Here is a 26,582-nt window from a genome sequence, read left to right as displayed (position 1 = left end):
CTCCACACACCTGGCTGTCTACACCAACTCTGGTCTTCAAGCAGGCCCTTACTCCTGTCAACCTATCTCACCAGCAGGAAAATTACATGGGATAGAGGAGAGGGAAACTCTTTCAACAGTGAGTTCCACTGACTCTGATAAACTGTATGGATGGCCCATATAAATGCAGTTCAAAGTGTAGGGGCTTTCAAATGACATCCTGAGAACTTATTCCCTTTAGTAGTAACATCCTCCTTTAGCTCCAGGACACACTTTGACTCACTCAGCTACTCATTTTTCCTCATTTTTTCTATTCAGATACCATGTTTTCTTAGTCTAATTTCAGATGCTAAACCCTTGAGGCAAAGGTCAGCATTATCTTGAGTTTACAGAGCTGTAAATACAAGGAGGAGCCGCACCCGTGCTAGATGGGGGAAGGAATGCTGCCGCGCTATTGTGACCCGTAGGTCTCCCGATTTTGAAAAAACATCCCCCTGCAAAGATCCATAATGTCAGTAGATGGTGCTACATCCATATTTTTCGGAATTCTTTTCGGCCGAGGTTTGTCCAACCAGTAGCATTAGTAGCATTTCCTTTGTGTTTGAGCGTGTTATCCCTGGAAAATCAGAAGCCATACAATTTAAGAAATATTTGGCTTTTATCAGAGAATCACTGGGGAGATCTTCAGTCTTCCCACTCCACAGCATCATGTCATATAGTACTGTCCGCACTGGATGACTCACCATGGAGTGATTCAATGGATGCAAGCGTTTGATATAGGCAGGAACTGTAGTTCTGATATTTCATTAGCTGATATGTTTGTTTGGTTGGGTTTTTTTTAAGTGTGAGGAACTATTCTTCATGCACTTTTTTCTTTTTGAGAAGTTTCTCGACTTTCTAAATCTAGTTACTCAAAATTTCATTCAAACTACCTCATGCACTACTGTTCATGTGAAGCTCAAAAAGAGCCTCTTGCTGTGGTTGTAAGGACCAGCTTTCCTGTATCTCAGTAACAGATTGATTCCTCCTTTTGTTTTGAGATAAAAACACTTTATACTCTTACATACTTCAATTTTCTCTACTGATACTAACTGAAACTGTATTAAGGACCCATATCATTAAAGCTTGATGGTGGTGCTTTTTTCTTTTTTTAATGACAGAGCAGATAATTACATTTTGTAAAAGATTAATCACAGTTTACCTTTTATTTCTATGGAAAACTAGACTTCTAAGTGTACTGATCTCAGAAGGCTGAATGCGAAAAAGGATACAAAACCTTATAAAATCTGTCTAAAAAGCTCAGTTAGCAATAGAGGCTTTTTACCTGTTATGGAGATAGATCACTTTATAGCAAAAAAATACTGTCAAATGGATCATATTTCCTTAGAAACACAAATAGGATGTGATATGTAGGATTAAAAGAACAGACAGGGAAAATTGTATAATATTATACAGAAGAAAGAGAAACATAGCTTAGTACTGCTCAGTAACTTCTAGACACTCTGAGGAACAGTAATTTCCATAAGAAAAGAAAAGAAATATCTGTTCCTCAGTGTGGAATAGTCTTCTGTGAATTCCAAAGCATAATGGGGACATATGCAAATAGTAAGGATGTGTGGGTTTCTATTCAGACTGCAGGGACCCAGAAAAGGCTCGCTCTGCAGTTTTAAAAATCCTGGCCTCCTTGTGCAAGATGCTGACTGCATGTATGAAGTTATATTGTAATGCAATCCAATACACTTCTTCCTAGGAAAGAATCAAATTCTTTCTTTTTAAAATTCATTGACATGGCATTATAGACACTGTCTGCCATGAATGACCTAATGCCCATATGCACTACACTGATGCAGAAAGGTGAACTAGCTAAAGCCTCATTTTTCACCAGTGCCGTGAACTAACACCAAGAAGCTGTAAGGGGAAGAATATAGTGTGCAGTACACACAGGTAAAATTCACTTATTCTGAGCTCTGAACATATTGACAGTTTTCTTCTTCTTCTTCTTTGGATTGCATGCTGTTATTAACCTAACCATCATATATTTCTATAACAGATTGTAGGCAATCACTGATCTGCACAAATTCTTCATTACAAATGCATGCAAAAGGAGACTCCCATAGCTGGGAGATGCAGTCTCGTATTGCATGCATTTGGATTGTCTAGGAAGGAGTCTATAAAGAAGTTCTCTCCTCCCTGGTTCACCAGGATGCAGAGAAATGTTTATAAACAAGTCACAGACTGATCAGGATCAGCTGCCTACTCTGGATTTAAAGCATTTGAACTCATCTCTTTTCCTAAACTCCAGTCCCTTCTTTATGAACCAGTTGAAACATGGAATATTTCAGAGAACATTCTGAGAGAATTCTTTTTAATCATTCTTCCCAGTACTTAATGTCCCTTTTTTAAGAGAAAGCCAAAATTTCCTGCCTCACCTTTGCTCCAGACTAAGGGTTTTACTTGTACCAAGTACAGCACAAAATTCTTTAGTTCTTTATTGTAACAAAATTTATTATTATAACAGAAAAAGAAAAACCATTTTGGTGACATGACAGCTGAAAACAGGGAGATTTTTTTGCCATGTCAGTTATCAGGTTTTTAGTTTTAGAGCTGCCTGGTTTAATCCATGTGCTTGGAGGGCAATAAGAATGTTTAGGATATCAGTTTTACAGCAGTCTTAACTCTGTCAGTCAGTAACTGCAATGGTAAGAGCATTATGGGAGACTTCTCCAAAGCAGTGTTATTACTCTTTCTGTTTAAGATGTTGAGGTGAGTCTGAGGTAAAAATACCAGAAGACCATTTACAGTAGTGCTTGTCACAGCTAGGGTGTAGTAAAATTGAAAAGAGCCCTCAGTATAAACAAGGCCTTGTTGATGCAAGTGCGACCAAGAAGGATAAGGAGCAGATTTGCTAAGACTGACCTCATACACGTCATTCCTCAAAGGCCAGCTCTGCCCCAGCAGGGCGGCACCAGGCAGGGAAGACAAAGCAGCTCTTGTCATGTCTTGTCACTGGTACAATAGTGGGTATCAGGAAGGACTGCACAGTGCTGCTTATGTTGTCAGAACAGACTGAGTGACACTTTCTGTCTAATTCAGTATATATCAGTATTGTTGGGGACTAGTAGTCTTTTGCTCCCTGTTATCGTATTGCCTTTTATGCTAATATTTGTTTCCTTTTTTATTATTTTCCCCTCTTTTTTTAATATTTAGCATTTTACCTTCCTAATATCTTATTCTCCTTCCAGTCTTTCTCTTCCTTTCTCTTTGTTGGACCACCCCATTCCATACCCCAATTTCTTTTGGTTTTGACTGAGGGCAGCTGTCTGTTCTCTCCAGCTTATTGCAAAATTGCTGCTTTCCCCTCAGTCCCAAATCTTTAGCTCCTCTGTGTAATCAGCTCATTCCATTTTTCTCTCTTCTTAACCTCAGTCTTAGATTCAGTCTTCTCCTATTTTGCTCCTCACCAGCTTCTTGGTCACTGTTTTTTGCTGTTATGCTCTGGGAAGAGACACTCTTCTCCTCTGAAAACCTTAAATGTCTCCCAGTGCTTCCTGTCAATGCCAATATTAGTAGCACATCACTTGCAGTGTGAGAGGATGTGATGACCACTAACATGTTCTGCTTGAGGCAACATTCACAAGCCAGACAAACACTAACTGGGTGTTCTTTGTCTTCCTGCACATATCAGGTGAGCCTTACCTGACCAACATTCTAACAATTTTCTGACCAAAGTGATCTCATTCAAAATGATCAAAGATAAGAAAAGCCCCAAACATCTTACTTCTGACATGTTTACCAGAGAAAAGATTTGTTTGATAGATGCCATCAAGCAGCATTAAACCAGCAATCATCTGAGGCATTATTTAATGGCCAGGAACAGCTCTTCAAATGTGATGATATCTGACCCAAAAGCAAAGCTGCTTCCATCTCCAGGTAAATATGTTGTGACATTCAAATTACAGCACAGCTGCACCTAAGACACATCCTATGTTTTGTTTATGGTCTCAAACTCCTGCTTGCTCAAAGGTCCAGTAAAAAAAAAAATTCTATGCTGCATCCAGATGTGTTCCTTTATATGTAGTATCTGCAGATCCAGAGGCATTAGGACTTGAGGGGTAGTCAGAAAAAAAAAAAAAAATGGGCCATGGAGACATTGTCTGGGCAAAAAATCACTTTCTTGGTTCTCTTTTTCTGACTTAACAGCTATGGAGATGCAAATGCTTGTTAATTTTAAATTGTGTTGGACAGCTAGTTGCAATAAGAGGCATGGGTTAAAGTGCAGCCACAGAAAGCACTCACTGTTTAGCTTCACTGCAGTTTTACTTCCAGCTGTCTGCTTTTGAGTTAACATCTTCTGAGACAGCTTGACTCAACTGATGGTGCTCACTGCAAGCAGCCAAGATGTGCAGGTTTAACATAATGGCTACACTTAGTAACTGATTCCCACAGTGTGACCACCAGCACTTGAGCTGCAGCCCATGCTTCCAGACAGGCCAGTTCTCTCATCTGGAGATGATGAATGGAAAACAACCAAGGGTGCAGTCTGGATTAAGCTCATTGTCATCACTGAACTCCAGCTGGCAACTAAGTACCACACAGCTGCTCACTCGGTCCCCACTCCCCAGCCCAGTGGGATCAGGAGGAGAATCAGAAAAAGGTAAAACCACAGGGTTGAGATAAGAGCAGTTGAATACTTGAAATAAAATAAAATATAAACAGAACTCAAATTTTTTTTAAAAAAGTGATGCACAATATAATTGCTCACTACCCACTGGCCGATGCCCAACCCATACCAAGCTGCACTCTGTGCCCTTCCAGGTATCCCCTCCACTTTAAATACTGGGTGTTCTGTGGTATGAAACATCCCTTTGGCCAGTTTGGTCAGTTGTCCTCACCATGCTCCCTCCCAGCTTTTTGTGTACCTTCTCACTGGCAGAACATGAAACAGTGAAAAGTCCTTGACTTGGGGCAAGCACCACTCAGCAACATCTAAGATATGAGTGTGTACCCAACATTACTGTCATACAGAATCTGCAACACAGCACTGTACCAGCTATGAGGCAGGAAATTTACCCTATCTCAGCTGAGGCAGGACACACATCAAAGGCCATGCTCCCACTGAGGGGCAAGCCATGTCTCTCCATGTCATGCCTTTACTCTCTCTGCTGTCCCAGTGCTCCCTCAGTGCAGCCCCAGCGGCACAGAGATGAGGGAGCTAGTCCAAGTTACCCGCTTTTCTTGCAGGATCACTTTCATTAAGGCCAGCATAATAAGGACATAGGGAGAGTACTAAGGGTAGCACAATGCTTTTTAGCAGCAGTACAGTTTTAGGTTGGCTCAAACCAATCAGGAAGCCTCTTGTGGCATTGCTAATACATTACTTCATCCTGCCCTTCAGGTGCATTACAGTAAAGCATCCTACTGTGAAAATCCAGTGAGCTCAACAGGAAAAATTTGTGCGGCCTCTGCTGTGATGTTTTAGAGTAGTGCAGTGGTTTTCACTGATGGGCAGGACATGCCATCAGGCAAACACTGAGCCCATCTAAGCACAAATTCAGCTGGGATAGCTTGTATGACAGAGAGGTCTGCACAGAGCATGCATGGCTAAAGATAACAAAAGCACTTGTCCATCAGCCTCTAGGCAGCACAACTTTATGATGTTGTCCAGGCCAGGCTATAATCTAGAATGAAAGTTAATGAAATAACATTTGGGTTTCCATTAGCACTTTATTGAGTTGCAATACTCCCGCGGCCAAGGCAAAGATAACATGATACTGTGAGAGACTATATATTTGTATGTAGAAATCAAAACTAATTGTGTTCTTGAGCACAAACAAGCCTTGTGTTGCAATGTGGGGAGCTGAAATGTTTGGTAGTTAAACCCCTGATGTGCACTGCATGTGGTCAGACAGAGAGGTACTCGTAATATTCATGAACAGATCCAGGGTCAGCTCTCCAGTGAAGAACCAAACAGCCTTAAAGATGCTTTGTGTCCCAGCTGGACAATGTGTGTTGGAGGGAAAGAAAGAAAGCATTGGTGCTTTGAGTTCCTTTTGTTCTTTTCCCACATTAATGCCTTTTGATTTCCAGATTTGTGCATCTGAGTGGATGGATTTGATGGTGAGCAGGTAAACCAGCCTAAGTGAGAATTTTACACGTGGCGAAAGCCACACATGTTGTCATTATAGTGCAAGAGTTCTATTGTCATTACATGGAAAGGGCTCCATATTGCCAGAGTTTCATACCTCCTTGATGTTTCTTGTACGCAGCTCCTCCAGGCACTGACTCTTCCCTGTCCTCACAGCAGCCAACTGACTCCAGTTCCCCTCAGCCAACCGATCCACTCTTTTATAACACTCTTCTGATGGGCTACAGCTGAGGCCTGTTAACATCAGGCCTGCTCCTAATCTTTTATCATTAACCCAGTTGCAACTCTTTAGGGGGTGAGTTTACTTCCCATACTATCTTTATTTACTTATGTTCTATCCCCCTGTACACATGGGTGGCTCTGCAAACAGAGAGTGGCCAGCCTAGAAAATGTTGCCAGTCCTCACACTGGGATGAAAGTTTCTCATTCCCAAGCTACAAAACCAAATCCAGAACATTCGTTTGGGTTTGGGAATCTCAGCTCTGTTATCCTAACTGCCATGTCCAGATCTGCCCACAATTACCACAGTAACCATGACATGTAGGGCCAAATCCTGCTGATACATGGAATAATATGGACTAAAAAAAAAATCTTCAATGAAGGCAATGCTTGACTCCATGCAAAGGGCAGGGAGTTGAGTATCCTGTTCTTTGATGCTGAATTCTCAGGTACCCCCCTCTGCCCCTGTGGTAGATGCTGTACAAATGCACAAAGTAATACATACCAGCAGTTGGAGAGGGGAGCTGTGCCTCAGGACTGGTGAGGGATCCTCATCCAAATCAGGGTAAAAAAAGATAATAAATTCAGGCCCCCTCTGGAAAGCGTTCTTTGCACTTTGTGCAGTATTACTGTTACAGCTTTGTCACTGGAAGTGCAAGGACCTGCAGAATGGAGCTACAAAAGAAACACAAACCCTTAATAATCTCTATTTTTGATAATCATTTCAGGAATATTACCCACATTAACAAGACAATCAGTAATGCACCTCCTTCCACTCAGCTCTTCTGCTAGTGCAAATCAATGTTTTTCCATTAAAGTCAATGGAGCTTTGCTGATTACATGAAGTCAAGATCATTATATACAGTTTACTGGCTCTAGCCATTTTATAATACTCTACAATAAGAAATATTTTACCTCTGCTTCTTTTATAAGATACAAAGGACCCCTGCAGTTTCAGGTCATTATGTTTGTTCTAGTCCCACCTTCTCAAAAAATATCCTTTTGCTATCTCTTGCTTGAGGGGGCAGCTATGACTAAGTGGCTGAACAAAACCTTCAGATTTACCAAACCTGCAGTGCAGCTTATTTCCCAGCATTTAAGGCAATGCTATTTTTGGAATTCAGACTTTGAAATCTCCCCACCCAGAGAATCAGTGCTTAGGACAAAGAAAGGCAATGCACCTAATAAAGGTCTTTGCTAAATTTTGCCTTTCACTTCTCACAAAAACATTTTATTTGCTGCATTTCTTATTTTAAATCTCAAATAATCACCCAGCTGTAGCACTGAAGACTGAGGAGTTATAGTAATATGTTCTGGCAATGGATTCTCCCTCCAGTCTGGGCTGATTTTTCTTAGCTCTGGACTTTATGTAATTCTGTGTCCCAGGCATATACTCAAAAAATCAGCTCTGACCCACCAACAGTTAAGAATTTTACTTAATCATGATTACTGTATCTCAGTGTGTACATTAATTTCTGATCCATAAAACACACCAGTGTTCTGTAGTGGCACAAGATTGTATCGAATCCTGCCGACAAACCAAAACTGAGTTACACCACGTCAGTGCCTGTGGGACAGGCTTATGGGAAGGAGCTCTAAACGTGCCATCCTCATGATTCATGAGCTGACACATCCCTCTGCAATGCCTCTGACCCAGTGTCCTAAGGTACACAGCTCTCTGATTTCCACATGAATCATAAAATGGTTTGGCTGCTTTTGAGATATCATGGTGTGTGACCTGTAAACTTTGTATGAACTAAATCAAATTAGAAGAGCAAGTAAGGTTCAATCAGATTCAGTTAAATCTACATAATTTCAGTCTAAGTCCCATCCCAATGTTCTACCAATTCTTCTAACCCCTCCCCTTTGGGTCACCTGCTCTTTACATCTGGTTCTGAATCTAAAACCCATCAATGCTGAAATTTATTTTAAGGATGTGCAATGTCACAGGTCACAGATGAGTCTGATTGATTCATATTGGGTGACAAGGCAGTCATGGAGGGCCCCACAGTGAGATAACAGCATGCTCCTTAATAGAAATTTGGCTAAATGCTGTTTACAGAATTTAGGAATGCTGCCCACAATAACATTTATAACTGTTTCATTGTTTTCATATTTCCCCCTTTACACATTTCTGAAACACTGTTTAATAATTATTGACAAAATGTTAGAAAATAACTTAATTTTTACTCGCTTTAGCATTTTAATTTTGAATGAACAATCAAATATTTGGGGTTTAATTTATTACCAATAAAATTGAGATCTCAATCTCTTAATATTAGTTTTTAGATTTAATGAAGAAAGAGAGTAAATTAACTAGGTAGCTGCCAAAGTATGTATCTGTGAGCTGAATAATGATCAGGATTTTATGACACATTTGGAAGGGGAACATCATAAAAGATAAAGAAGGATGAGAAATAGGATAAAAGTACACCACTATCATGGATAAATTCTAAATTCTAGACTTGTTTGATACATTCATTTGATAAAATATTTTTGTGTTCTTTATAGAAATAGATTCTAGACCTAATCCTGCTGGACTCCTGAAGGTATTTTTTATAATATTAATTAAGATGAAAATCAAGACTAACATATGAACTGTAAAGCATATAATAAACTGACTGAAGAGTAGTCTTCTGTCAGGAGAAAGGGAATTATTAATGGAGTTTCCTAGATTCACTTTGGGAACAGTCTTATTTAATCTTCTCATTAATGATCTTGGCACAAAAAATAAGAGGTAAATGAGCAAGTGAAATCTGCTAAAACAAAAAACTGGCAGGTACTTCTGATAGAGAAGAGGATTGGAGTATCATGCAGGAAGACCTGCACGACCTCAAGGACTGCAGCAACAGAAACAGGATGCAATTTTTAGCAAATATTGCAAAGTGATCATCTGAACAGGCCAAAAGAAATTTCTGTAAAATCAGAGGAGAAAAAAGAATTAGATATACTAGTCATGTGATATAATCAGACTTCTGTGCAAGAAGGCAGAGGATCCTGTGATGCAGAGAAAGCAATGCATTAATAGCTTTATAATCTGTAGTGGTAAAGCATGATCAAATATGTCCTAAAAAGATAGATTCAGACTGGACCAGGCACCAAGAGGTGCTGCTAGAGCAGTGAAGGGATGAAGGAGGCTATTTTACTAGAAATATCTTGGTGTGAACACATGAAAAAAGGGAATATAACATCTGAGAATAAAAAACAGGGAGGGGAGGGAAGGCTATTCTAAATAAAGAATAGTACAGGTACAAAATGCAATGCCCAAGAATTATTTTGGCTAGTATTTAAATAAGGCCTCAAGGCACCAATGCAGGATTTTGAAACATCTTCCCCATCATAGTACTAGGGAAAAAAAACTAAGTTGCACTTGTTACATTCGAGGGAGGGGGAAGGAAGAGTGGCAATATGGCCTGATTGCAGGCAATAGCCAATGACTGGAGTGAAACTCCATTGGGTGGGGTCAGGTTCTCTATTCCTGCCAGATTTGCACAGAAAAACAATGTGTGAGCTTTCACATGTGCTGCATGGGGTCCTGATCTGTAGCACATCTGCAGGTGTGGGGCTCTGTGGTCAGGCTTGCAGGCATTTTGGGTGCTGTGGAACAGCACAGAACTGGAATCTGGGTACCTTTGTGAGCCTGTGTCCCTTTGGCTGCATCTTTGGCAGCCCTGTCCTTCAGCAATGCAAAGCACCAAGCAATTCCCGTGTGAAAAGGTGTGAACCCAGCAGCTTTGACCTGTTCAGTGAGCCCACCCTGGCAACATCTGAAGTGCTGAATTCACAGCAGTAACTGATTTTTATAGCAATAACCTACAGGGATGCCTATCTCACTTCCCAGATTGTGAGTGTATGGAAACATTTCTTGGCGTCTCATCACTAGAGCTTAGGCTGAGAAAAACACGTTTACTTACCTCTGATCAAAGAGCGATCAGGAGATGATTCCTGAAGGAATGAAATTAAGCTCACGGTGATGTTAAGCCATCAAAACAAATAAAGAATTGTTCTGACAACTGAATATGATTTTTCAAAAAAGTTCACCTGGCTTATTAAAGAGAAGTACTAAACAGACAAATAACACAAGTAAGGCATGTGTTAGATGTGGAGATGTTCATGTTATGATCTCTAAGAGCTGAATCTTGAAGTGCCAAGTGAGTTAGATAGGATGATATATCATCACCACAATGATACAGACATCACTGTATCTGGTTTCTAAATGTCTGCTCCCTTATCACTAAAAACCAGAATATTTGTACAGTTCTGGAGGCAGAAACCAGGCAAACACAATCCTGACCAGTAACCAATGTCCTTCAAGATGCAAAGTTATGCTGCAATCAGTGTGAGGGTGTGTTAAAGCACTGATTTGTACCTTGGCAGTATCAAAGATAATATTATGTATTATCTATATAATAGATATAAATGACCACATGGTAACAGCATTTATCATCGCTTTTGGTACATCTAAAAAGTGAGAGCTATTAGGTTAAATTAAAAGAAATTTGATTAAAAGGATCATGCATGCATTTCTTGTATATATTGAGACCCATCACTTTTCAGTCTGGACTCTTTGTAGCCTAAAACTCCAAATCTGTGTAGCATGCTCTGAAATATGCGTAATGCTGGCAAAATGTTTGGCTTCATCTATGGTACACCCAGTGCATTTCCCTGCTGCCATTAACATCACACCACACTGTTGTCATGATTCCAGAGAGCAATGAACTTCTAATAAGCATTTCTAACTTCTGCTGATTTTAATGGAACTGCACCTAGTAATGCTTGGATTACATCAATCCTGACAAAAATCCCCTCCAACTTCATTTATTTTTAGCATATACATGCACTGCTTGAATTCCAAATACACATCAGGTGAGCTATTTTGCCTATTATTTTTGTTTTCTAACTAGTCTGTAGTAAATCCTACTTTACTTTCCCACTTAAAACACCACTAGATACAATTCACCTGGAGTGCTAACAGGAAAGTGAAGCTGAAAAAACAAAGTTTTTCTCACTAATGAAGTGAACAGAGTGAAACCCAAACTCTGTAGAAGTGCTGACCCTTAGATAGTCAAAGCTCAGTGACTGTGCTGTACATGGAGCATGCTTGCCTACACCCTTCAGAATACCATGGCATGGCAGCATTCCCAGTCCCTGAAAGCTTGGAGTCAGAACTTCAGAATCTGAGGAATTCAGCTAATTCATATCAGGGATTTCATGGGGGAAGGGTGGTTGGAAGTTCACTGTTCCAGGGAGGGAAGGGAGGAGGCAAGCTGGGGTCAGGCATGCACATGGTGAGGTAGTTGGTGACTCCCAACTTCACCCTAAACACTGAAATCCTTTACACGTCCTGTGCTGCACCATCAGCAGCTGAGTGCTGATGGACTGAATTTCATCAGGGAACTACAGCAGTCAGAGTGCTGAAGAATGCACACTTTAAAGCATGTGCAGAAGAAGCAGCTGAGATGCCAGTGATCATTGGGCTTTCCAGATTTTTGCCCCAGGTTTGCCAGATAAGACACAACATGATGATCTCAGAATCCTTCATTACCTACCAGGGACCCAAACATCTGATTGTTCTGATCTTTGTTAAATACACTGTGAGTATACACATCAGCTGTGTGATAAATTGACAGAGAATGTGCAATTCTTCCTGGAAGTGTTGGATTTACTGTACAAGATACAGAAGCCCAGAATTACCTGGAAATACACTGAGCAACATGGAGGAGCATGGTGGCTGTCATGAATCATAAAATCATTTATAAAAATCATAGAATCATGGCATATGCTGAGTTGATCATTGATTCCAGCTGTTAACCCAGCAATGTCACGTCTACCACTAAACCACATCCCCAAGTACCAAATCTACTCATCTTTCAAACACCTGCAGGGATGGTGACCCCACCACTTTCCTGGGCAGTGTGTTCAAATGCTTGACAAGCCCTTTAGTGAAGGAAGTTTTCATAATATCCAATCTAAACCTCCCCTGGTGCAACCTGAGGTCATTTCCTCTAGCCCTGGGTATTTGGGGGAAGAGACCAACCCCTGCCTGGATATAAACTCCTCCTTCAGGCACTTGTAGAGAGTGACAAGGTCACTGCCCTGAGCCTCCTTTTCCCCAGGCTGAACAAGTCCAGCTCCCTCAGCAGCTCCTCACCAGCCCTGTGCTCCAGACCCTTCCCCAGCTCCATGGCCCTTCTCTGGACACGCTCCAGCCCCACAATGAACACTAAGTTTAGCTCTCCCACAGACACCCTGCATACCAAATGCTGACCAAGGCAATTCTCTGAAACATCTGAAACATTTCAGGCATCATGCCTCCCTAAACAAGCAAAAATTAATAAAAAAAAACCCCAAACTTTTCCAAAGCAAGTGAGAACAGTAAATTGACAAATTCACTGCCTGATCAGGCAGATGTGAGCACCAGAAATTAGGGAGAGCATTCAGCCCAGCATGTGCAGGAATCCCCCTCTTATCCCACTGGTGTCATTGGAGTGCCTTCAGTAGGTTGTCAAACAGCACCCTCAGATGGCCCCACTTCATATATCTCTTCATCAGATGTTTTTTCTTTTCTTTTTAAAATCAGGAGAAGGACATACACCCTTATTGCAATGCTGTCAATTCCTGGTTCCTCTGCAGAGAAAAGCCCAAGGAGATGAAGAAGCCTAATACAGGGTTCCTAAACAGGAAGCAGATAAAAACACTTAAAAGGTATTGTATTAATATAATTTCTGATTATACAAAAGGTAACTTCAAGATTTATTGAATCTAACTTTTTTACCATGTAGTATTGTAATATGGCCTCTAATGCTTGTAGCAGTTTTCTATACATTTTATAATACTGAGATGTTCTCAGTTTTACTAGGAACCAGTGCATTTGGCAATGAACCAGTGAGCCATCCAATTAACTTGGAGCTTCTGTGTTGATACACAGTTTATTTCACACTATTTCTACAGCTTCAGTTTTCAATATATCATAAATTCATGCATCTGATGCAGTTCCTCACACTCTAAGAACTTAACCACTTTCATGGAAGTTAACAACTGAAATCAGATGCTTTAATGATTGCAAAAAAAGGAGAGTTCATGCTTCTGGCACTGAGGAGAGCATAAAATAACCCAATATGGCAATTTCCCATCAAAATGGTGAAGTGTGGATTTCTGAGTTAAACCCTGTGGACAAAATGGAACTGTTCAAATATCTCAAGAGATTATTTCAAACTGTCTGACACTTTGGTAAACTTTGGTAGTCAGTTTACAATTTGAATAATTTCTTCTAAGGATTCATATTTTTAATAAAAGAAAATAGTAAATAGATAAAAAGTGGTTTGGTTTGTGGAGTTTTTTTTAATTGTTTGGTCTCTGTTTATGATGAAGACTAAAGGACACGTCTAATATGAAGGACCAGGACCAGAGGAAAATCAGAACTAGCAGGGAGTAAAAAAGGGATGGAAGGAAGTGAAACTGAGGTAAGTGAGGTAAATAAGAGGATTAGAGGAAGCAGGTGAGCAATATCTCAGGGATAAAGCTTTGGAGGAAGGGGAAAGTGCTTTGGAGGAGATAGGACACAGAGAAAACCAAAGGCAGGGGAAAGGCTTGGGTTCGTCATTTCCATCCCCAGCGAAACAAAGCCACAGCAGGACACTTACACCTGTTCAAAGGGAACTAAATGTCACTGTCTGTGAAAATGACAAACTCTAATCTGAGAATATTTTTAATTCCTTTTGCATACAGCATGGCCTGTAACTTCAGTACCCTTAAATGAATTTAATGTCAGTGATAACAGATACTATGTTACCATAGCAGCTTTTCTGTGCATTCTTTCATACTGCGCCCAACAGATGGAAAATCAAGCCTGATAACATTATAGGAATTCCCCCAAAAAGATTAGGGGAACTGGTTGCTTCTATAACCTTCACTTTAATTTTCAGACCCATAAAAGATGTATTTCTTCAGAAATAAATTTCCACTCATTGGAAATCATCTTTTAAAAGACACAACAGATGTTTGTGAAAACATCAAAACATTGATCACAGGTAGAAATATTCTATATTCATCTGGACAGCTCCAATTTTATAATAATAGAAAATTATCTCAGACTAATATCACAAAGCAGCTGGAATATTTATGTCTCTCAGATGCTGAAGTAATGTTGATGAGATGGTGTATGATTATTTCAGGATTAAGCACTACACTAATAATCTCATTACCACTGAGTGCTCCTAAATACTCTCAGCAAACCCATTTGTCCCTCTTCCTTGACTGAATCCCATCTCTGTAGAAAGAAATAGCTCCATAAAACTGGGTCAGGCAAACAGTTTATTCTTTCCTACAGAAACTGTATATGTTATCTACATAATACCTTCTTCCTTCGATAACAATTTTATCCAGTCCATATTAGGTTGAAATATGATGCAGTGTGGGGAAAGTGAGAATACCAAAACCAAAAAACTAACAAAAAGGAAAAAACAGATCCTAGTGGGTACCTTCAGGAATAAAAAGTAAAGTGCTAGCAGAGGAAACTATAAGCTTTAAAAAGTTATTAATTTTTTCTCCCAAAATATGCCCTTTTGTAATTAAAAGGTTTTATCTCACAGCTCAAAAAACATGTGCATACTCACATTAATACTGTAAAATGTGACTTACAAAAATCCTATATCCTTGTCTGTTAAGAACTGAATGTGATCCAAACACTATTTTAAGAAGAAACTGAGAGGGTCTGTATTTGCACAGAATGTAAGATGCTGATGCAAAGCGAAGTAACTCTTCTCACATTTCCACAGTTTGCTGTTACAGCAGAAAAACTGGTTATTAACACCATTGCTTAAAAAAAAAAATCAAAAAAAGGTGAAATCTTACCTTCACTATCTTCCATAGAAGATAGCTGTTAAATTAACATAAGATTCTGAATTACTATTAGTATTAAATATATATTTATGTGCCATTATTACTTTGTGCACAAAATAACTGCAGATAAACAGAGAGCCAGCCACATGCTTCTTGAATGTGGTGTGCACAAAGCAATTACTGGATGTGTCTCAACTTTGTATTTTCTGGGGTTTTCCAAGACCACGAACAACTCACTTTACAAGGTCACATTTTGTACCTGCTGGGTACAATAGCTGCAAACAGATACAATAGCTGAAAACAATTATGATGCCTGCACACAATTGCCGTGCTGTGTTTTGGCCTCATGCTGCACTGGGGGATGAGACACATTCTTTTCTCCCTTGTGGTAATCGAGAAAAAATGAAATTCATAGCTGAGATCCTTGACTGTATTATCCTAAGAAAAACAGAGCATACTCCTCTGTAATTGCAGTCTGTCTGTTCTATTCAGAAGCAGAAGGTGAAATACTTTAAATATTGATACCACAGTGACCTCAACATCTTCCAGGTGAGGAAATGCATCCAGCTATGCAAGAAAGCAAAGCAAACTGCTCTCATATGAATGCTCCAACACTTCTTCCATCTTATCACAGAGATCTATGGCAGGTGTCAGTCAGGAACTCCCTGCAAGACCACCTAACTTTCTAAGAGAGTTGTCATTGTCCTTGCAAAACTGAGACTAGCTCAATAAAATTAATAAATAAAATTTATTTATATTATTACTAGTTTTGATGATGACTACTTTTACATGTTCCTCAAGCTGTGTTGCAAGATTACATTGGCAGTGCTGAACACTAAGCAGTTAAAATTGTAATGGAGGTGAAGCGAGTGAATTAAAATAATGAGATCAAAGCAACTGCCAGAATTATCAAAAGGTTATATATCTAAATATAGCTTGTCCTGAAGATACTTCCAACCAGTGCACCTGTCGAACTAAATCGATAAAACTGGCTAGAATCAAAGCCAGGTGTTTTTGTCAGGACAGGTAAAAAGAAAAAATTAAAAGGTTGTTATCACACCCAGCTTGCAAAGTCTTTATCTGAGCAAAAACATTTGCTCAGAATTAAAACATTCTTTCTTGTTTCCACAAATTTTGTGTGTTGGGCTATTCCACAGAAACCTGAATGAGGTGACCTTTCATCAGAATAACCCAACAGGCAGAGATGGCACGCAGGGCCAAACATGCTCAGTGGCCACGCAGGCTAATACCGTGCATTTGTTTCCTATGGGTGTTCTACAAGATGCCTTTCTACTTTAGTCACACAGAATAAATATTGTTTAGGAATTCTGGTTACTTGGAAGGAGAGTTCTGGGAACTGAATTTGAAGTGTGGATGCAGAGAAATAATGCAGCACTACAAAAGGAATTTGTCAAGCAGACGACAAAAAACCCTCAGGTGACAGATTCTGCATCAGTATATTCAGTGAAGAGCTAAAATTATGCTACTGCTGCTTAAAAGAATTTATGCAGGCAATGAATTCTGTGGACTGGGAAGTGTTTCGTCTTTAAGTTATGCTTAAATAACAGGGCTAAGATTCAAAAATATGACCATGAATTATATTTGTCACTTGCAGTCACCTAATTAAGAACTACATCCGTTTGTCCTCAGTGCCTGTGTAATAGCATAATTATTGTATTTGGTGTAATCAAAACCCACACATTTTTTAAGGATTGTTCAAATGCAGCCGAGGTGCATCTCTCCATATGACATGGCTAACTAAGAGCACTGCTGTAGCAAGGCTTCACTTTTGTAGGAGTAAACCACATTTCACTGATAAAGAGCTGTGTGTTCACATTTCATTGCATGAAAGCATTGAGACAGTTGAGACTGTGGAATCAGTTTGTTCAGGCAGAGCAAAAGATAACATAAGCCCAGTCATTACAGCTGCAAGCTCCTACTGAAATTAAAAGGAAACAAATCCTCTGCTGTAACCCTTTCCCCTCCACCAGATGTACAGGTCTCTATGAAAAACTGCTGCTTCTAAACCTTCTCTGCTTCCCTGCACCTTGTTTGCTACAAGCACATTGCATTTTCTGTTGAAACAGCCAAAATGGAAGAAAAGCTTAGCTCTCACATCAGCTTTAATAGAAGGTCACAGATGAAAGCAGTGCTGCCACTACGAGGAAGCAGACACAAATAAGGCTCTCTGAACTGGTTCTCAAAATGACATCTCTTTTTCCAAGCCAATGTACACCCTGCAGCTGCGCTCACCAGAGATTAACTGATGCTTTTAACTTGCTGCATAATAGAAAAGGTTTCGAGGAGCACAGTGTTACAGCGGTTAGTTTTTCTAAACCAAACTCCTACAATCACAAACAAGAGAGGGGAAAACAGATACTGAAAGGTACAAGTGGAGATTGTCCATAAACCTTTACAGAAGACAGTGGGCAGATGGCAGGGATTTGCAGTGACACAGCTGTTTTTAAAAATAAAGAGGTGGAAGAGGAGAGGCATGATTACACATACATTTCTAAGCCTGTACACACAAGAATAAAAATTAGGCTAGCAGTGGGAAATTGAAGTTTGTATATTATTTTATAATCCAAATTGACATTTAGAAACTTCTAAAAATAATCAGCAGCATCTTCAAGTTTATTTTCCAATTATTATTTTCTAAATATCTATGAAGCGAAGCTGACAACAGAAACATTAATCTACAATGAGTTATTAAAAAGACAGTCACAGAATCTTAGGAATGTAAAAATTACTTTCAGTACCTCCAATTAGCACATTTTTCCCTAAGCTTTATAATGTAAAAAGACAATTCTATGAAATCATTAAATGAACATAAATTATGTCACCTGTTTGAACTTCCTATGAAAAGATTTAGTTTTTACTGTATTTATTTTTCAGAGGTTACTAGTAGAATGCATAGATAAGCAATGCAAGAAAGAGTAAGATATATGGGGTTTATTGTAGATTCAACAGCATGGGAGGTGAGGCAGAAAAATGTCCCAATTCAATAGGGTCAAGCACTGGATATGAATTTAGTAAAAATAGAACATTTTTAAGCTAAACAGTAATTTTTATTCAAAAAACTTCAGAGACCTTTCATTCTTCTTTAATGCAGATTCTTATGTATGTTCCCATAGCCATAGAGTAGGCTTATGTTAGATAAACAGTAAAGGGTTTTTTAATGCACATTGTTAAAGTCTGCCTTCTCCAGAGAATTCAATGAAGCTGTTTCTTCACAGCTTTGTTTACAAAATTAACTCTTCCAGATAACATATTCCTAGATCCAAGAAATCTTATATTAACAAGAGACAGGCCACTGATACCAAAATGGTAATATTTTGATCTTTCTTCATGGAGTCAGTTTTTTCACACATCAGTTCACTTCCTTCCCTGTACTAGAAATTACATGCCAGTGTAAACATACATTTTACATTTTCTATACGAAAGCCATCTACTTTTCTGAACACACGAGCCGGGATCCAACAAAAGAAAAAGGCTATCTAGAACCAGCCCACTAAAAATTTCTTTATATCCATCTCCGGAGCCAGTAGTGCTGGCTTTTGCTACAGTAGGATATTGATCTGAATGGGCAGCAGAAGAAACCTGTTACAAAAAATCCAGGTATCCCACAACTTCTTTCACAGTATCTGGGCTGCTCCCAGTCCAAAGACAACAAAGTGATTAACGCAGGTGATGTCTAGCACACAAACAAACTCAACAACTGAAGACATTTAAATTAATTTTATTTATACCAGGTTTTCAAAATCAGAAATATTTCAAAGAAGTTCAATAGACAGGTGCTACATTGATGATCTTTGATCCACCATTAGTGCCGTGTTTTCACTCTACAATCATTAACTCGCCACCACAAACTAAAGGGGACTTACAGGAGTTTATAAAAAATAGGCAGACATGAAAATTTGGTTTATACTGGAATTGGCATAAGAGAGTAAAGCTTATTATCAAATTGTGGCAATTGCTGTATTCCATCACTTGTTCTGAGGGAATGGTAGAGAAGGAAAAGCCTTCCCCTTAGCGAAACACTTTGGGTTTAACAGAGCATACTCAAACTCTGCTACATGATCTGACCAGGAGTCATTTTTACAGTCAAGTCCATACAAATTTAAGCTTTGCACTTCTAAAATCACCACAAGCATAAACCTCACTTGCACACTCTAGTCTTGGATTGGTTTCCCTTCTCAGAAATCAAACCCATCTAGCTATACCTCTTCCAGGATTTACCAATCAAACAAAACCGCTGGCTTTGAAACATTATTTTAGAAGAAAAATGCCATTTCTGCACAAGCTACTCTCATGAAAAATTTAACATTTCTTTATCAATAACTGAAGCCAAGATATCCAAAAGTCACGTCTACACAGAAATACACAGAAGATACTCAAGAGGATTTTCCTCCACTTCTCGATCACAATGAGGCCCTCACCATTTTGCATAATGACAGAAAACAACAGCTGACAAACCATTTTGGAACAGATGCCAGCTGTCTCTCATTTGTTTTATAATTCAAACAGTAACAGTTCTGTAGCACTTTATTGGTTTTTGTTTTTTTGTTTTTGTTTTTTTAAAAAGCAAGCCATCTGAATTGGACCTCACATCAGTCAGTCAGTCATTCATTTCAAGAACAAACTGAAGGCAGGCTGATCCTTTTGGATCCAAAACTTAAATTTGGTAGGAATCTTACATAAAGACAGTTTGTGCTTCAATTTCATAGCTAGTTGGACTGAGTGAATATACACCAAAGCTAGTTAAAAAAAAAGAAAAAAAAACAACCTATAATATTAAACTAAAAAGGCAGACATTTTTCCGGACTGCAGCAAAAACAAACAATAAATTTAAACACAATACTCCTTAAAAAAGTTTACTGTCTAAAATGAAAATTCAAATGGTTTATTAAAATTTAACATTTTCCATTTTGGCTTTTTCTAAAGAAACAATTTATTCCTTGTGAAAAATCAGTTAAAAGATAATTTCATTTGACTGTACTGAAGTCAAGTTAAACATAAAGCACAGATATCTTTACATTAAACTGGGCTTTGCATACAACATGAATGATCAGAAATAGACTATTTTGAGGAATAAGAAGTTGTGGGTTGTTTTTTTTCACCTAGACAACATGCATACCATCAGTTATTTTGCAATCTTAAAAGGTACCTGAAAGGAGAGTTTTGTAGAACAAAACCAAGACTCATTAATACACTTAGTAAGTCAGTGGTCATCATGCCTTTTTACTTAAATTCTAGTAAAGTTTAGTCTACATAGAACAGCAAACACAATGAAGTGTGCAAGTCATAGGGATAGCCAGAAGCCTGAAATAAAGTCTTAAAGTTCTACAGGACAAGAGAGCCTAAACACAGTACCACTAGGTTACTCAAACTATTGGAGGGGGGAAAAAAAAGACAGAAAGTATTTGGATTATTATCTGCTTCCTTGTTGAAAAAGGGCTATGAACTGAACATAAAGAGCCTGCATTTAAAAGCTCCACAGTTCAACTCTACCAACTTTTTAAAATAAGGTAATGATAAAAGAGCATTCCTTCAGCAGCATGTACAGTTCAGCTGCCAGTGGCTGCCTAACAGCGCTCCTTTATGCATACCAGGAGAATCATGTCCAGTTTTGCCATTTGTGGATAACGATGACAAGATACAAAAGCATGTGTTTGCCATAAATAGCTCTGGCTAACGGAGGATTGCTCACACAGAGCAGATCAAATTCTCTATAAGGAGAGCATTATTTGGCTCCCAGCCAAAACACGTCCCCTATGCAAGCCTCAGTAGTGGCAAACACTTTCCAGTTCTATTTACATAGAAGCTAACAAGTAGAACAGTTCATTTAGGCTAATTCTTGTACTGGGTCGGTCTAACTATAACCCTCAAGAAACAAAAACTCTTTGCCCGCTTCAAACTCTGCATGTAGCTGTTATTACACATCACCTTACCCAGAAAGACAGCGAGCTGTAAAAACTCCTGCAAGGTTTTACTCTGGCATGTAGAACTTTAAGAACATTCAGGTACAAAATACACTGCATGGTTAATTACTTTGTATTTTTGAGTTTCTGACACAAGTGTTTCATGGAACTAATGGTCTCCAGTAGTGGTAGCTTCTTTACTTTACGGTAAACTAGGAGCAGGTCCTTTATAGAACGGCCAGAACAGAGCCACAAAGTATTGTAAAGCAGTGCCTAAATCAGTATTAAAAACTTGCATTATTCAATATGAGATTAATGATTGTTTACCTTTACAATACTTTCCACAGAAGTTATTTGAAATATGCTTAAACACTTAAAAACTATATTTTCCAATGAAAACAAGGCAACGTTCTGTAATAAGCCACAAGTTTTATTGCAACGTGGCCAGTTTTTGATCTCAAAGAACAATGTTCCATTTAAGGCTCTTTTTAATACAGAAATTGCCACCATGACTGATGTTTTACAAAACTTTAGTGTTTCAAGACTCATATGGTAAACAGATAACTTCTACTCCTGTTCAGTAGTGTACATTCAATGGAAAACGAAAGGCATCGTAACAGCTACTTCATTTATAAAGATATGCATGTAACAGGAATGAAACTGAGGTACTACAATAATTTGATGACACAATTACAGCAACTTAATTGGCATTCCTTGGGGAGGGGGCGGGTCAAACATATTACAAAAAAGTGCTTTAAATGCATAGTGTTGTGTGCTGCCATGTCACAAAAATAGGCTTGTCAAGGCAGGTGAGGTGTATGAATGCACAAGAGCCTCATGGAACTGCAATCAAGTGCAACTGTAAGTAATACTGTAGAGAGTCTACCATCCGACCAGTGGACAATACTTTCAAGGCATTCGATTAGCTTACCCTTTGCTGTCTGCTAGACTATTTACATTAACTATCACATTCATTGAACATGTTGCAAGGAATGCCTGCAACGTCAGTTTTGGCCAAGAGTATGACGTGAAAGCATTCCTTGGATCCTACATAAAACTACCAGGATCAAACAGTCTAATGGCAATCACTGGTAGACTGCTTAACAATGACATCTCCTTCAGGGTGGTGGGGAAGGGGCTTATTTTTTGAGGAGGGGAGGGGATGGGGAGACTAATACTATTCCAATTGAACGAGCTGCAGAAATGGAAGCTCCTTAGATCCAGATGGCACTTGTCTGTCTTTTTATAAGGGTTTTCCTTCAAGTGAAACTACCACGTTGCCTCCCAATTTCTCTCCAAGTGTTGAACGGTCCTTAATATCATCCAAACCATTTACTTGCCACTCATGTTTAATACCTGAAAGACAGATGGACAACAATGTACTTATGAGAACCTCAACATCTAAATGGTACAGTGGTTAACGAGAAAAGCATTTTTAGGTCCATACCTGTAAATTTCTTTTTAATGGCATCTTTAGAGCTTGCGTAGATCATCTTGCTTTTTAAAGGTGCACTTTCAGGAGCCCTTTAAAGAAAAAAAGCCAACAACAGTTACTACGTTATCCACTGGTAGCTCCAGAACATTCAATTTTGACAGCAAGCTTTGCTTTCACACACCAGAATATAAATACCAGGTCTTCTTTCTTAGATTCCTTTGTCTCGTATGTGGCATCATACAAAGCGTATCGGCAATCATTCAAAGGTAGCAACTTCACAAAGGCTGTGTAGGGGTCCTCCACAGTATCACCAATGTCACCAACCAATATCTGCTTTGCCTCCTCTACAATTATTTGTTTTTTGTCATCACTTAAGCAGAAGAGAACGGCTTTCTTTCTTTTTTTAATCTCTTCTGGGGTTGAAGATTTCCTTACTTTCATGTCATTAAAAACCTTTATGACTTCATCGTTCACTGTTACTCCAGAAGCCTGTAAAATGAGATCAAAGGAATAATTTAAACAGCAAAAATTAACACTCACTAGAAGATGATAGCCCACAGTGCTAGATAAAGAAGTCTGCCTGCCCCCGTAAGAATAAAAATACTATACTCAACCTGAACACACTATGAATTTAGTAATATTTGTAGGACCGGAGCAGAGGATACAAAGGAGGCATGAATTCAGTAGTTTCTTGTTGTAGATCTCAGCATTTTCAGCTCAGCAGTTCTGGATAGCAGTTTCATCCAACTAGTCACACAACTGTACTGCTCAAACAGTTTTCTTTACCTTATCATGCATTTGGCTTATTTGGGGGGGAGGGGAAGAGGGAGGATGGGGGGGCAGGAACTGAACACAGGAGAGGAGTTTGTAATTTTCGGTTGGGATGGGAGGGGGTGGGGTTTTGGGGGATAGATTTTTGTTGGCTTTTTTTTTTTTTCTAGTAGAGCAAACACTACAGCAGCAGCTCACATCCAGCAGTGTCATGACTCTCATTTTGTTGCGTGAGGTAAGGCTCTACAAGCAGCAGAAATGTTTTCTGCATTGTGTCAGCTTCAACACCGCGCCTTAAGAACTCCCGAATTTTACTTCATACTGCTGCGGGAGTATTGTTTGACTGCTCTTCGTTCATATAAAAATACCCATTACAACTGTACAGCTCCCCATCAGGCTCGCAAGCCGCTCAAAATAAGAGCCTAAAACAGCAAGGAAACAAAACACCGGCAGGGCAAACGGGCAGCTCCAGGCAAAATGAAAATAATTTAGCAAACCCCGCTGCGAGTGAGCAAGCGAGCTCAGCCCATCTGCAGCGCCCTTGCTCTCGGTCCAGCAATTACATCTGCCGAGGCAGCGCTGCCAGCGCAGGCTGCCGGGGAGGGAAGGCAGGTGCTCGCAGGGAGCCGCCGGCTTTGTCCCCGGGGGCGAAGCCGCGGGCCCCTCTCCCCGCTTTGTTCGCGGGGCCGGAGGAGCCCCGCCGCTCCGCGCCCCCGTCCCCGCGCGCCGGCAGCCCCGCCCGGCCCCAGCGCTCGCCCGCGGCCGCTCCCGGCCGCCCCTCGGGCCCGGGCACCGGGCGGCTCCTCGGGAGGAGTGCGGGACCCCTCTCTCCGCGCCCACCGCCCCTCTCCGCCCCGTCGGGTATCGCACGCCCGGGCGGTGCCGCAGGGAGCGCTGCGCCGCCCGCCCGGCCAGGCCCCGGGCCCGGCCCCGGCCCCGCCGCCCGTAGCTGCCCCGCGGCCGCTCCCGCGTCCCCTTCCCCCCGCACCCGGCTAAAATTAGACTAAAATGGCCGCCGGAGGCCGCGGGGCCGCGCCGGGCCGGGCCTGCTCCGCTCAGCCTCGCTCGGCTCCGCCGGGCCGCGCCAGCCGCCCGCACCGCCCTCCCCGCCCGTCCGCGCCGCGCCGCCCTTACCATGGCGCCGGGTCCCGGGGCGGCGGCGGCTGCCTGCGGTGCGGGGCTGCTGCACGCAGAGAGCGCTGCGCTGCGCTGGGGGCGAGGCGGGCGGGGACTCGGCCGGGCGGGGGATGAGCCGCAGCGGCCGGGGAGGGCCGGTCACATGGGCCGCGCCGCCACCACGTGCCGCCGCCGGGCCGCGCTGGGCCGGCCCCCGCGGGGAAGGGCCCGCAGGCGGCGGGGCCCGCTCGCCCGTTCGGCCTAGGCAGCGCCGTCGCCGGAATGCGGGTGCCTGGCCTGGGCTCCGCAGCCCCGGGCGGCGCCTTCAGCGGGCTCCGGCAGCGGCCGGCTGGCTGCGAGGGGCGAGGCGGCCCCTCGGCTGGGCCCGGAGCAGCAGCGTCAGGCCGGGGCACGATGGCGGCGTGGCCGCTCGGAGCCCGCCGCCCTGCCCCGCACCGCCCGGCGCCGCTCCCCGGGCCGAGGCGCTCTGTGCTGCTCCGAAGGGTTTGCCCCCTGCTCACGGCTCGGCGCTGCCAGGCTGCCCCGGCAGGCGGCAGGGGCGGCATTGTGCCGCTGCCGTGTGCCACGCCGCCCTGTCCCCGCTGGAAGGATCGGTGCTGCGGCCGCCCCGGGCTGTGCAGGGAAAGGCCCTGGGCACAAAGGGACCCGGCACAAAGAGTGCTCTTTCTGCCATCTTGGCAGAGCTGCTCAGGCAGTGAGGCGGGACAGCACGTAGGGTGGAAGGTGCATGAAAAGATGAGAAAATGACTTACAGAAAAAACAAGGAAGGACAGCTCTCCCGACAGTGTTTTACTGTTCCATACTAAGCTGGACAGGGCTTCAGGCGCAGGGCAACAAACACAGAGCATTTTATCTCTAGCACATCCAAGTGGACAAGAGGATTCTCAGCCCTGTGTGACTCTTCACCCTCAACTGGTGTGTTTGAAAACCAAGGAATCCTAAACATTGAGGACCTCAAGGAGCTGTACCTGTGAGCCTCCAGCCTGTGCTGTGACCAGCCAGCTCTCTCTCCCCCAAACACTTGAACTGCTGCCAGTATGGTGGTAGAAACCGACAAGCCAGTGTTTGTCAGCACGTGTGAATGTGTATTAGATTCCTCTATGTGTTTTAGATACATATATGTTCGTATCTTCATACTGCATTGTGTGAGGGATGTGTTGACATTTCTGCCCCCATTCTCCATTACTATACATTACCTTGTTGATCAGCTGAGACACTATGTTTCCAATATCCTTTTTGAGTTACACCCGACCCTCTGGGTATATCCTGCCCTCTGGATGCAGAATTCAAGACCGACTTGCATAATCAATATTCAAAATTTGGTTCATCAGCCTTGAAATCACTAATCTGGAGCTGTATTTACCCCTCACCTCCTTACAACCACACATTCCAGATTTCCTGCTGCCACTGAGCTCTGTTTGACTCAAGTCCTTTTCTTCCGGATGACTCGGTTACTTTTACTGCCTGTGTAAGAGCCAGCAATGTGGGACTCAGGAAGGAGTACCTTTATTGTGTATTTGGCAAGCAGGTGTAGCTGTGCTCATGTGCACTACATCCTCTGGTGCTGCTGACCACACTTGCTGCCATGGACTCTGCAAACTTCTAACATGTGCACAGGAGCAGGAATCTGCTGTGTGTGAGTGCCCTAGTCTCGTGTCCTTGCAGAGCACCCTCAGCCACCTACATGGGGCCTCTGCACTGCATGTTCCAGGCTCCTAAAATGAAAGGTGTGGAGTTACCAGCTCCAGAGTTGCGTGGCTGGATAGGTGCTCCAGGGATGACAACTGCAACACTGTGCATGACTCACCCTCTGTTTTTAACACCGTGGAAACTGAATAATGAATCAGGAGTGCTTGATACTCTCTTCATCTCACAAGGTGCATGCTTGAGGTACCCAGGCACCAAGGGCTGCTGCTTCTGCTGCTGCACATCACTGACTGATACTTGGCAGTCACCAGATTACAGAAGCAGCACAGGCTGAAGGAGTGTGACTTTACAGAAATCTCTGACACAGAAATGAGTTTGTCAGAATTTGAGAGCATTTCTTAGAGGTGAAAAACATGTCACAGGTAAACAGAAAGGGGCTTCTCATTTTCAAGAAAATTGATTTTGAACTCCCAGTGGCTGCAGTGAT

At 41.6% G+C, this 26,582-nt stretch overlaps 1 protein-coding gene across 2 annotated transcripts; it reads right to left on the bottom strand.

Moving 5' to 3' along the window:
• Positions 1-18,907: 18,907 nt before the first annotated feature.
• CFL2 (cofilin 2) lies at positions 18,908-24,603 on the bottom strand. 2 transcript variants are annotated; one of them, XM_064714340.1, is made up of 4 exons: positions 24,446-24,603; positions 22,722-23,029; positions 22,553-22,629; positions 18,908-22,461 (listed from the first exon to the last, which is right to left on the bottom strand). In XM_064714340.1, the coding sequence occupies exons 1-4, from the start codon at positions 24,446-24,448 to the stop codon at positions 22,349-22,351; spliced, it is 501 nt and encodes a 166-aa protein (XP_064570410.1). In that variant the 5' UTR covers positions 24,449-24,603; the 3' UTR covers positions 18,908-22,348. The 2 variants fall into 2 exon arrangements, with proteins under 2 accessions (XP_064570410.1, XP_064570411.1); XM_064714341.1 differs by lacking the exon at positions 24,446-24,603 and adding an exon at positions 23,155-23,946.
• Positions 24,604-26,582: the final 1,979 nt, after the last annotated feature.

The sequence above is a fragment of the Zonotrichia leucophrys genome, chromosome 5 (genome assembly GCF_028769735.1).
Source record: "Zonotrichia leucophrys gambelii isolate GWCS_2022_RI chromosome 5, RI_Zleu_2.0, whole genome shotgun sequence".
Classification (NCBI taxonomy): domain Eukaryota; kingdom Metazoa; phylum Chordata; class Aves; order Passeriformes; family Passerellidae; genus Zonotrichia; species Zonotrichia leucophrys.
This window is presented reverse-complemented; position numbering and strand designations above follow the sequence as displayed.